Below are 11512 nucleotides of genomic sequence, written 5' to 3' on the forward strand. Positions count from 1 at the left end.
GCTTGGGCAATTGCAGGGGCCAGACCTTCAAGAGAAAGTGTTTTAGCAAACCAAGATGAAATAAAGATTGCTAAGTCTGTGTTCCCTTCCACATTTTCATCTAGACCTCTACATTTCAAATTCTGCTGCCTCCAGCGTTGTTCTAAGTTGGCTATTTTGTTACTGAGGACTTGTTCTCTGTTTTGCAGCATTTTAACCTCCTCTTGGAGGGTTTCTCCCACTTCCATAGCCATCTCAGCTTTTTTTTAGGCTTCTTTAATGTCTTTTGTTAACTCAGTTTAGCATTTATTGGGTCTAGTTTTTCATCTAAAGATTCTTTAATAGACTTTGTAATATCAAATTTAAGTTCAAAAAGGTCTTCTTTCCTTACATACCCCACTCCTGTATCTCCGGTTTTAGCCTCAGAGTTCTCTGCAGCTTTTGTTGACTCTCCTCTAGGAAAGAATGATTTTACTGTTGGTGTTTCTTTTTGAGAGGACTTCACCTTTGGTTCGTTGTTTTTCCCCATAGTCTGGGAAGCAGTTGGGTGTAGTTTGTTGCTCGATTTAGACCATATGGAGGAGAGGAGTCAGGAGCTTCACAATTTTGCGTCCACCATTACCCAGTGATGCCCCCCCCCCGGGTTTAATTATGGGAGGCTGTGAGTTAGTCTAAATTGGAGGGTATAAAACCTTCCTGTACTGTGTTCAGGCCATTTGCATCTCGCTATCATCATCAAAATATTTCCTGCCCCCCTGAACTTTCAGAGATAAATTCTAGCCAGCTACAACCCTCTCTGTCATGTGAATATACATTTCAAAGGCCCTTTGAAGCATTCAAGTACGAAATTCACCCAAAAGCTTACCCCATACTCAGATGCTGTTATGGGAGAGAGAGAGAGTGCGAGCGCGAGCGCTCTTGCACTCCAAAGCTAAGCTGAAAGTGTTTGTTGCCAATTATAAAATATGAAATAAATATAATATTTAAATATTTGAGCTACCAATGGGAAGACCTGAGTTTATGGAAAGATGTTATCCAGTAAATCAAGCTTATTCTACAGCTTTTTTTTTTGCTGTGAAGTCACAGCTGATTCATGTCAGTCCTTATAGGCAAGTGATGTTCAGAGGTGGTTTGCTGTTCCTTGCCTGTGCGTAGCAACCCTAGACTTCCTTGGTGGTCTCCCATCCAAGTCCTAACCAGGGCTGACCCTGCTTAGCTTACAGAATCTGATGATACTGGGCTAGCCCTGGCTATCCAGGTCAGAGCATTCTGTAGCTAGGGCTGTCAGTTAAAGGTAGGGCTGTGAGGTCAACTATTTATATTTATTTATACTGTATGGTGCCTACAGTTCCATGAGGTTAAAAGGCAGCTAATAAACATTTTAAATAAAACAAACAAATAAATAATACACTGAAAATAGTTGCCAACATCCAACCAATGAAGCTTGTTATGGTATATTGGGAAGGTGCAATGAGTGTTGTAGAGCAGAGTAACCAAATTTTTTGGAGGCTTTGAAGCTTTTTCAGGTATTTGTTGAGAGCACTTGTGGGGGGTTTTGGTATTGACAAAGATGCAAGTAGACAAAAATCAGTCATTCCCTAGAATATACTATATGGTATTGGGGAAAGCTTGCCAATTGGGAATTAAGATTTATGCCTTAATTTCCTCTGTCTTGGGGCACAACTTCCCAGCAAAATGGTTTCTTATGATTTTTCTGCTAGTGGCCATTTTGTTTCCTGTTTTAACAGCCCTTGCATCTCATGATTATATACTGAAGATTGTCCCAACTGTATATGAAGAGATGAATGGCAAACAGCGGTACTCATATCAATATACTGTAGCCAATAAGGTAAGAGAGACATCAGTTCACAAATCCCATTTCTGTTGTGGCTGCTTTTACATTCATTGTGTTCTGTTCTTGAAGTGAGAGCAAGAGCAGCCCCTGCTGGAGAAGTGGAAAACTAAAACTGAGAATCCCATCTAGCAAAAGAGTGGCTTAGGTGGATGCAAGAGCTTGTATGGCAAATCACTATTTTAACCTGAGGAGCCTTCCTCGGTATCTAAACAGGGAATCATAACACAAGCCTGCCTTACAGGGTTATAGGGATTATTCATCACCTCAGTATGTAATGTTCTTTGAACACTCTGAATTGTTATCTGGATACAGTGTTGCTTTCCAGCTTTATCAGCATTTTCCTCATTTTCATCCATTTGCACGTTCATCCATTCATCAGCACCCTATTCCTTGTTTTCCTTTCTTCCTCCACCTAGCTACAGCAGTCACGATAATAAGCTGCATGCCTTCCCCTTTGGAAAGTATTTATAAAACCTCAGTCATAATCATCATCAGTAGTAATGCAAATTATCTTTATGAGCATTTGGTCTTGTACAAAAACAAAAAAACCCCATGAATTTGTAGGTGAAGATAAAGGAACATGTGTGTGTGTGATTAGTTTACAAACTAGTGACAAAGAGCAAAAAGTTAAGTAATGCACGTTTCTGTCCGTAGTGAACATACTGAAGGGTTGAATGCCCCGTTTCTAGAAGCAGAAGGCCTTCTTTGACTCTGCTAGCAGTTGGTGGTGGTGGGGGACTTGTAAATTCTATGTACAGAGCCTCTATGTTTGATGTGTTATGCAGCTCAAGATTATAACAGGATATTTAGCCAAGCCAAGATTCAAACTTTTCAGAAGGGAAAAAATAGATCAAGATTTTTTTTAAAAATGATCCCTTTTGCAAGAGGAATGTGGAAAAACAGCTTCCTCTTTTTATTATTTATATCCCACCCTCCCTACCAAAGGAAGACTCAGGGAGGCTTACATAAAATTTCAACAGATAAAACAACCATATAAGTATATAAGCATAAAACACAGCATAAATATTAAAAGCAATTTATATGGTGATGGCAGAACAGTAGTATCAGCAGATGTAATAGAAGTACAGTCAGCAGTTGATTTGTCTATCGGCAAGCTCAGGCTGGATGGTGGTATTGGGCACAGGGTCTTAGATTTTTAAGTGCGGCTCCTTACTTGAAGGCCTGGTGGAAGAGCTCCATTTTACAGGCCCTGCAGAACTGTAAAAGGTCCCGCAAGGCCATAATCTCTTCTGGGAGCTCATTCCACCAGCTTGGAGCCACCACTGAGAAGGCCCTGGCCCTAAAATCCTAAAAACTGCTTAGCCCCAGTGTCTTATAATAAGAGGGAAAATTGGCTTAATTGGAAAAAATCTGGTGCAAATCTCCTGGTTGTGATTGGGGTACCATGTCCATACTCTTCTACCTTTCAACTTCTCTTTAATACCTATCCCAGGATTGCCTGGCACTGGTAATATTTTCATTGATCTTGGGCTATTCAGCCATTGATCCTGGACATCCGCTTAGCCTTGACCAGGGCCAGGGCTTTTTCTGCCCTGGCCTCCAGCCTGGTGGACCATGCTCCCACTGGATATCAGTGCCCTGCGGGACCTATTACGGTTCCTCAGGGCCTGTAAAACAGAGCTTTTCTACCAGTCCATCTACTGGCCTCCCTTGTTGAAACGTCCATCTTGTACGGCCCATCCGGTGAAGATTCACAGTCTGGTTTATGGCCTAGCAGCTCCAGTATTCAAGACCATTGTACTGAATTGCAGTACTGTCTGTCCTTAGCTTATTGTGAAATGTTTTAACTCCCGTTGTGGATTTGTTGTTGCAATCTGCTCTAGTTACTGGAACTTCAAGAAGAAAAGAAAATTAGCACTTTGTATTGATTCACAGAACAGGACTGCCTTGATCTCTTTGCAGAAATCAGAGATGTATTAGAAGTAGCTAAATGGGAAGGGGGGAGAGAGCATCCAGGCATCTCTTACACACACTTCATGCTTCTAATGCCTTGTTCTGCTTCCTTTTTCAGGAATATGTAGCATACAGCCATACAGGGCGCATCATTCCAGCCATCTGGTTTCGTTATGACCTGAGTCCCATCACAGTGAAATACACAGAAAGGCGACAGCCCTTGTACAGGTTTATCACAACAGTGAGTAACTTCATCCTCACTCCTCTGCTTTAAGCTGGTCCCATATTTTCCATATATACAAGTAGAGCTCCTGTGCTGGAGAACTAGATCAGAAGAGAAACATATAAATATACTGTACCCACTTGTAACTACTTGCAAGTGCTGGATAGGAAAAAGAAGGACTTTGATAGTTTGATGTAACTGCTGAGCCTGGATAAATCCTTTTACATACAAGTGCCCAAATGTTAACTGCACCAAGAGTAATTTGCTAGAATATCTGGGTTGAGGTATAGTCTTAATCAAAAACACATATCATACAGAGACTATGATTGCATTCCGATGTAAAGAACACATCATGGTTTGTTTGTTATGAGAATGAGCCTTGAAAATCCTCACTCAGGTGCTTCTCACCTGCTCGCTGTGATATCTAAACCAGAGCCAGTTTGGTGTAGTGGTTAAGTGTGCGGACTCTAATCTGGGAGAACTGGGTTTGATTCCCCACTCCTCCACTTGCCCCTGCTGATGTGACCTTGGGTCAGTCACAAGCTCTGGCACAGCTGTCCTTGAAAAAGAGCAGTTTGTGTCAGAGTTCTCTCAGCCCCACCCACCTCACAGGGTGTCTGTTGTGGGGAGGGGAAGGGAGAGGAGTTTGTAAGCTGCTCTGAGACTCCAAGTGAAGGGCGGGGTATAAATCCAATCTCCTCCTCCTCCTCCTAACTGGGAGAAAGAGCAATGGAGTTTGTTCGCTTGCCTACAAACCAGAATTTCAAACCATGGTGGTTTGGAATCCTGACTTGCAGGCTAGAGAACGAACCTGACACTTCAGTCATGTTGCTTTGCTCAATTTGGACATTGCATCAAACTTCACTTTTTTGGGAACCCAGACACCTTCAGCATCTCAGGTCTTGTCTACACAGTACAGACATCCCAGGGATATTTCTGTCTTCACGTGATGTATTTGTTTATAAGCATCACCGCATGCATTTGGCATTTTGAGCTATTATATTGCCACCTCAGGAATTCACCTCAAGGATTCTGTGAGGATTTCACATGATCTTTGTAGCCTGTGCAGTGATAACATTTGCTTTATGCTCCCAGGAATAGGGCTGTATGCTAACTGTGGACCATAGAGTTCTGATTCCAAACTGCGTGGTGAAAAAATGGAGACTGTCTAGCCATCAGTGTCTATGATTCTTCAAATAATGGTGTAGTGTATCCATCCCAGACCGCGTGCGTGGCCATTTCACCACGCGGTCATGCGAAGCGGCTGAGCTTCGCTCTCGGTAACAGTGGGACAAGCGGATCCTAGCCGGCACCTATCGGTAGGCTAGGCTCCCGTCTGAAAGCCTATGGAACTCTCGGCCACTGTAAATAGCCAATCACTTGTGTGTTGGTCTGTTTTGGGTGTGGGGTTGTTGCACATATAAACCAGCCTGCGAGCTGGTTAGTTTGTCTTGTTCTTGATCTAATAAAGTACGCTAAGCTGAAATCACTCGTCCGTCTGCGTACTTTTCACTGGCAACGAAGGTGGGATTCTAACTCCCATGAACAACGACCCGGACAAAGATTCGAGCACTGCATCGAGCCCCAATGCCAAGATCGCCGCTAGCCGCTCCTCTGCACACCCTGGTTCTTCGGTAGCCGCCCACCGCTCCACTCCTAGCTCCGTACCTCGCCCAGGTTACCCCGAGAGCAGCAGCACTTCCCGCCTTGCTCCAGCCGCCGCCGCTGCCACCATTCCAAGCTACTCTCACCACCTGTAAGCAGTACGATGGCTACCTCCCAGGAAAGCATTGCCGCTTTCGACATCTCCCGCCCCGCACAGTGAGAGACCTGGCTCGAGATCCTGGAGAGCTATTTCGACTGCCATGACATCGTAGACCCGGGTAAGAAAAAGGCCCATCTCCTCCGGTCCTGTGGCATAGACACCGTCTTGCTGCTTAAGGACCTCATTGCGCCGAAGCAGACCAAGGACGAGTCCTATGTGGTACTGGTGAAAGCTCTGACCGACCACCTTTCACCAAAGCCCACAAAATTTGCTGAGCGCATGGACCTTTCTGCATGGGTCCAGGGGCCGGATGAGCCGGCCTGCGAGTTCTTGGCCGGGCTCCGGCGGGCGGCCACCAGGTGCTCATTTCCTCACCTGGCGGACGCCTTGCTAAATCAGTTCCTTTTGGGTCTCCAGGAGCCCAAGCTTCGGAGGAAACTGGTTAGCCAGGACGACCTGGATCTAGACAAGGCGCTCAGGGAGGCCGCGGCCTACGAGAAGTCGCACCAAGACCACCGCATGCGGGCGGTCCATCGCACTCAAGCAACACTTGTGTCGGACGACTCCGAGAACGATGAAGTGCTCCAGGTCCGCCGCAGCAGCATCGCCCCGGGGGAGCACCGTCGGCCAAAGCCCCCTCGGCATCGTCTCAATGCACCAGCTGTGGGGAAGTGCACGAACGCCGTGGATGCCGGTTCCAGGACGCCATCTGCCGCTCCTGCAACAAGCAGGGCCACATCACCAGGGTCTGCCGCTCCCGATGACCACCTCAGAAGACTTCAACTCACCAGACCTCGGATCTACACACTGACCGGCATACCCTCTCAGCCCACCACCAGCCGCCCCAGGTAAGCAACTTGCCCCCCGATAGCCCCCATAAGGTACATGTCACGGTGTTGATAGAGGGGTCCCCCTGCAGTATGGAAGTTGACTCTGGCTCTTCCTACACTATAATCTCAGAGGAAACGCTGCCCCTGCTCTGTCCACGGGGGGGACCTCCTCTGAAGAAGCCACAGGGGTTTAAGTTATAGGACTTTAACAAGAACCCTGTGGCGGTGCGGGGCTGGGGCAAGTTTACGGTGCAGTTTCAGAACTTCCATGGACAATTGGACTTGCTGGTGGTTGGTGGAAGACGCTTCAGTCTGTTGGGACTTTCATGGTTCGGGCCCCTGGGATTGCAGCTCACGGGGGTGAATCAGCTCCGGGCTGAGGATTTCGCGGCTGTTTCCCAGGGTTTTTGATGGCACTCTGGGCCGATACACCGGGATCCCCATCTCACTCGAACCGGCCATCCGCCCCATTAGAATCAAGGCCAGGCATCCCCCCAAAGCTATGAGGCCAAAAATCGAGGCTGAGCTTGGTGGCCCAGGGAGTGTTAGTACCCATAGTTTCTGCACAGTGGGAGACTGTGATAGTCACCCCAGTGAAGCCTAATGGCGACGTGCAAATCTGTGCCAATTACAAGTGCACCCTGAATAAAGCCCTCCAAGACCACGCGTATCTGGAACCGATGGTCAGCCACGTGTTGGCCGCACTGGCGGGGGCGCGAATTTTCGGCAATCTGGACTTGGCCCAGGCCTACCAGCAACTGCTGGTGGATACAGACACGGCCGAGGCTCAGACAATTGCAACACACAAGGGGGCTTTTAAAGTCCACTGACTGCAGTTTGGGGTTTCAGTCGCGCCCGGCATTTTCCAGTCTTTCATGGACAATTTGTTAAAAGGTATTCCAGGAGTGCAGCCATTTCTAGACAACGTGCTCATCGCGGCGCTGGATGCCTTGACCTTCGCCAACCGGCTCCGGACGGTGCTTCAGCGCTTCGACTCGGCTGGTCTGAAGGTCAAGCGGGAGAAATGCCTGCTTGGAGTTCCTAGGGTGGAGTTTTGGGGTTCGCTGTGGACGCCCAGGGAATCCACCCCACAGCCGAAAAAACCAAGGCCATCATGCAGGCCCCCCCGCCCACGTCCAAGACGGAGCTGCAGGCTTCCCTGGGCCTGCTTAATGTTTATCATTCCTTTCTCCCTCTGAAGGCTGTGGTGGCGGAACCTCTGCACTGCCTGCTGGACAAAAACGCCCCGTGGGTTTGGGGACCAGAGCACGCACCGCTTTCCAGGCGGTTAAGGACCTTCTTGTCTCAAATTCGGTCCTGTCCCATTTCAACGAGGTGTTATCAGTGGTCCTTGCCTGTGACGCCTCTCCGTACGGGGTCGGGGTGGTTCTGGGCCACCAGCTACCGGATGGCCGGGACGTTCCGATAGCTTGCTATTCTCGTACCTTGTCATCAGCGGAGCACAACTATGTGCAGATCGACAAGGAGGCGCTAGCGATTGTTGCCGGGGTGAAAAAATTTCACTATTACCTGTATGGCCGGCCTTTTACGATCCTGACAGACCATAAACCACTTCTCGGCCTCCTTGCCCCTGACCGCCAGACCCCCCAGATGACTTCGCCCCGGGTGCTCCGGTGGTCTGTTTTCTTGGCAAGCTACTCTTATGCGCTTCTTCACCGGCCGGGGAAAGTGACGGGACACGCTGATGCTTTGAGCCACCTTCCGCTGCCATCCACGGATCCGGACCCGGCTCCCGCTCACAAGGTCGCCTTGCTGGAGGCTCTTCCCAATTGGCCAGTACACGTTCGTGAGGTGGCCCACTGCACTGCCCGGGACCTGATCCTTTGCCACGTCTTGGACTGGGTGAGAAGGGGGTGGCCTACGGCCTCGGCGGGGGCGGACTTCACAGCATTCGCCTCCCGCAAGGACGAGATGTCATCCCACAAAGGCTGTTTAATATGGGGTGGCCGGGTGGTGATTCCGACTCAGTTAAGGGAACGAGTCCTCACAGCGCTACACAACACACATCCGGGGGTAGTCCAGATGAAAGCCCTGGCCAGAAGTTATGTCTGGTGGCCAGGACTGGACCGGGACATTGAGGACCGGGTGAAGTGCTGTCAGCCCTGCCAAGTATCCCGACCTGAGCTTCCCCGAGCTCACACAATCCCTGGTCTCAGCTCCACCTGGACTTTGTGGGGCCATTCCAGGGTCAACTCTTTTTTATACTCGTGGATGCGTACAGCAAATGGCTCGAGGTCATCCCGGTGCCGTCCACATCATCACGAGCAGCCATCCTGGGCCATGTGGTACATCTTCAGCGCACAGGGGATCCCGGACACCCTGGTCACCAACAACGGGACGGCATTCACCTCTAGCGAATTCCAGGACTTTACCCACTATTATCAGGTCGGCCCCATTCCACCCTGCGACCAACGGCCAAGCCTAGTGCATGGTGCGCACTACTAAAGAGGTGCTCTGCTGCTTGGATAGTAAGGACTGGGACTACAAGCTGGCAGCTTTCCTCTTTGGCCAGAGAACGATGCCCCACACTGCAACAGCCCAGCGGAGCTCCTTTTGGGACGGTGCCTGATAACCCGGCTGGATTGCCTTCAATCGAGCACCGGAAGAGGAACCAGCCACGGAGTCACCCGAGGCAGCCAGAGGGGTTTTTCCCAAGGATCCGGTCTACGCCCGGAACTATGCGCAAGGCCCACCATGGATTCCGGCCCAGGTGGTGAGAGTTCAGGGACCCAGGTCATACGAGGTCTCCAGCGAGGACGGCCAGATACTTCACCGCCACATTGATCAACTGCGGTGGCGGGTACTGCCACACGACCCAGAGGACTTCGAGGACCCAGAAACCTCGGAAACTCCCACTCCACCTCAGCTACCGGACAACCTGGCACATCACAATGAGGTTCCCGTCAGTGCTCCAACAGACAGCACGACTGGGGCCTGAGAAGCAGCACTGCCAGCACCACAGTCGCCAACTCCGCCCATCTCCCAGCCGAGTGCTAAGGTGTCACCTTCCGCCCTGGTGCCAGCACCTCACCGCTCAATGAGGCCCCGTAAAGCACCCTCCTATTTGCAGGACTTCGTGTGTGGGTGACTTTTGGACCAGGGGGGGAGGGGTGTAATGTATCCATCCCAGACCACATGCGTGGTGGCCATTTCACCACGCGGTCATGCGAAGCGGTCGAGCTTCGCTCTCGGTAACAATGGGACAAGCGGATCCTAGCCGGCACCTATCGGCAGGCTAGGCTCTCGGCTGAGAGCCTATGGAACTCTCAGCCACTGTAAATAGGCAATCATTTGTGTGGGGGGGTGTTTTGGGTGCGGGGTTGTTGCACATATAAACCAGCCTGCGAGCTGGTTAGTTTGTCTTGTTCTTGATCTAATAAAGTACGCTAAGCTGAAATCACTCGTCCATCTGCGTACTTTTCAAATGGCTTCTACAACTTCCTTTAGATTGTTAACAATTACTAATTAAATATGGAACCTCTGGATCATCCTGAGGAGGGATTCATTGTAATGGGAAAGTGTTTTTAAAAATCCTTTCAATGCATATTATAGTTTGCAGCAGTAAACACTCATGACAAATACTCTTGCCAGACATCATATCACCAGCCAGGTATGTGGTAAGCTGTATCATGTAGACCAGGCCTGAGCCATGTATATGGTGTGAGGAAGGAGGGAGGGAGTGCCGGAGCCTAAGAAAGCCACAGGGGTGTTTTGCATAACAAAAATATATATAGTTTGTTCCTTAGTTTGAGTGGAGCCTATCCAATTTCTTCATGTGCTGCTTCTTTGTTTTGCAATCCCAAATGCTGTGCAGTGGAGCCAACCCATCTTGTACATGTTCATTTAAATCTCCTGAAACTGTGGATGTGTATTCTCCAAAATGTATAGGGCTGGCAGAGAAAGACTTGTGGGCCATTGCATTTCTGTTGATCCCATGGGTAAAATTGAACTTGTCAATTTATGCTTCTAGCAAAATTGGCTGGCTTTGAGGTAGCTGACAGAAAGAAAGCTGATTAATTTTAAATGTGGTGTTTGAGGAGAGTTGTATGGATACCATGGACTGCCAAAAGGACAAACAAGTGGGGTCTAGATCAAATCAAGCCTGAACTCTCCCTAAAAACTAAAATGACTAAACAGAGGCTAACATTCTTTGGTCACATTATGAGAAGACCAAAGTCACTGCAAAAGACAATAATGCAAGGAAAAGCTGAAGGCAGCAGGAAAAGAAGACCCAACATGAGATGGATTGACTCAATCAAGGAAGCCACAGCCATCAGTTAGCAAGATTGAACGTGGCTGTTAACAATAGGATGTTTTGAAGGACATTAACTTTACAGTCACTATAAGTTGGAAGTGACTTGATGGCACTTCACACACACACATACACACACACACACACACACACACAGAGTTTCCTATCCAGACAAATAAGAGCTTGAAATTGTCTTGTTGGTTCCTAGCTTTTATTCAGCTTGTTTTCTATATCCCTCTGCTGGTTTCTCTCCCCCCCCCCCCCCCCGAGGTTCAAGCTGTGAAAACTGGCATACACCCACTGACACCCCCACCCTGCTTTTATTTGGACAGAAATGTGCACAAAAAGCAAAGTCACGCATGTACAACATATAACAAACAATATCCTAGTTTACTTTCCAATGGCAGTGCCTGGATTTGTTTGTGTGTGTGTTTTTCCGCAGCTACATTATACAGCACTGTAGGAGTGGAAGAAAGCCTGACACTTCAGTCATGAAACTGCTACAAGAAAATTAGAATAGCAGATTTATATTCAAGATTGGGAGAAAAAAATCCTACTACAGATGTTTGAGACAACACAAAGTACATTGTCAATATCCAGGAGTTGGGGGCAGGGGTCATTTTGAGCTGGAATGGGCAGGAATGGCGTTCCAGGAGTAACAAGTAAACCCCCC

The 11512-nt window shown here is 48.6% G+C and overlaps 1 protein-coding gene across 1 annotated transcript in view; it reads left to right on the forward strand.

Annotated features, from left to right (window-relative positions):
- Positions 1–1727: 1727 nt before the first annotated feature.
- Positions 1728–11512, forward strand: part of ERGIC1 (endoplasmic reticulum-golgi intermediate compartment 1) — a gene marked incomplete at its 5' end in the record, with an annotated part of 18536 nt that continues 8751 nt past the window's right edge. Inside the window, 2 exons of the mRNA XM_015407697.1 lie at positions 1728–1828; positions 3867–3989. Of these exons, the coding sequence (XP_015263183.1) occupies positions 1728–1828; positions 3867–3989 (224 nt within the window). The remainder of the gene's footprint in view (positions 1829–3866; positions 3990–11512) is intronic.

Source organism: Gekko japonicus, unplaced genomic scaffold (assembly GCF_001447785.1).
Source record: "Gekko japonicus isolate JY-2015 unplaced genomic scaffold, Gekko_japonicus_V1.1 scaffold1760, whole genome shotgun sequence".
Lineage (NCBI taxonomy): Eukaryota > Metazoa > Chordata > Lepidosauria > Squamata > Gekkonidae > Gekko > Gekko japonicus.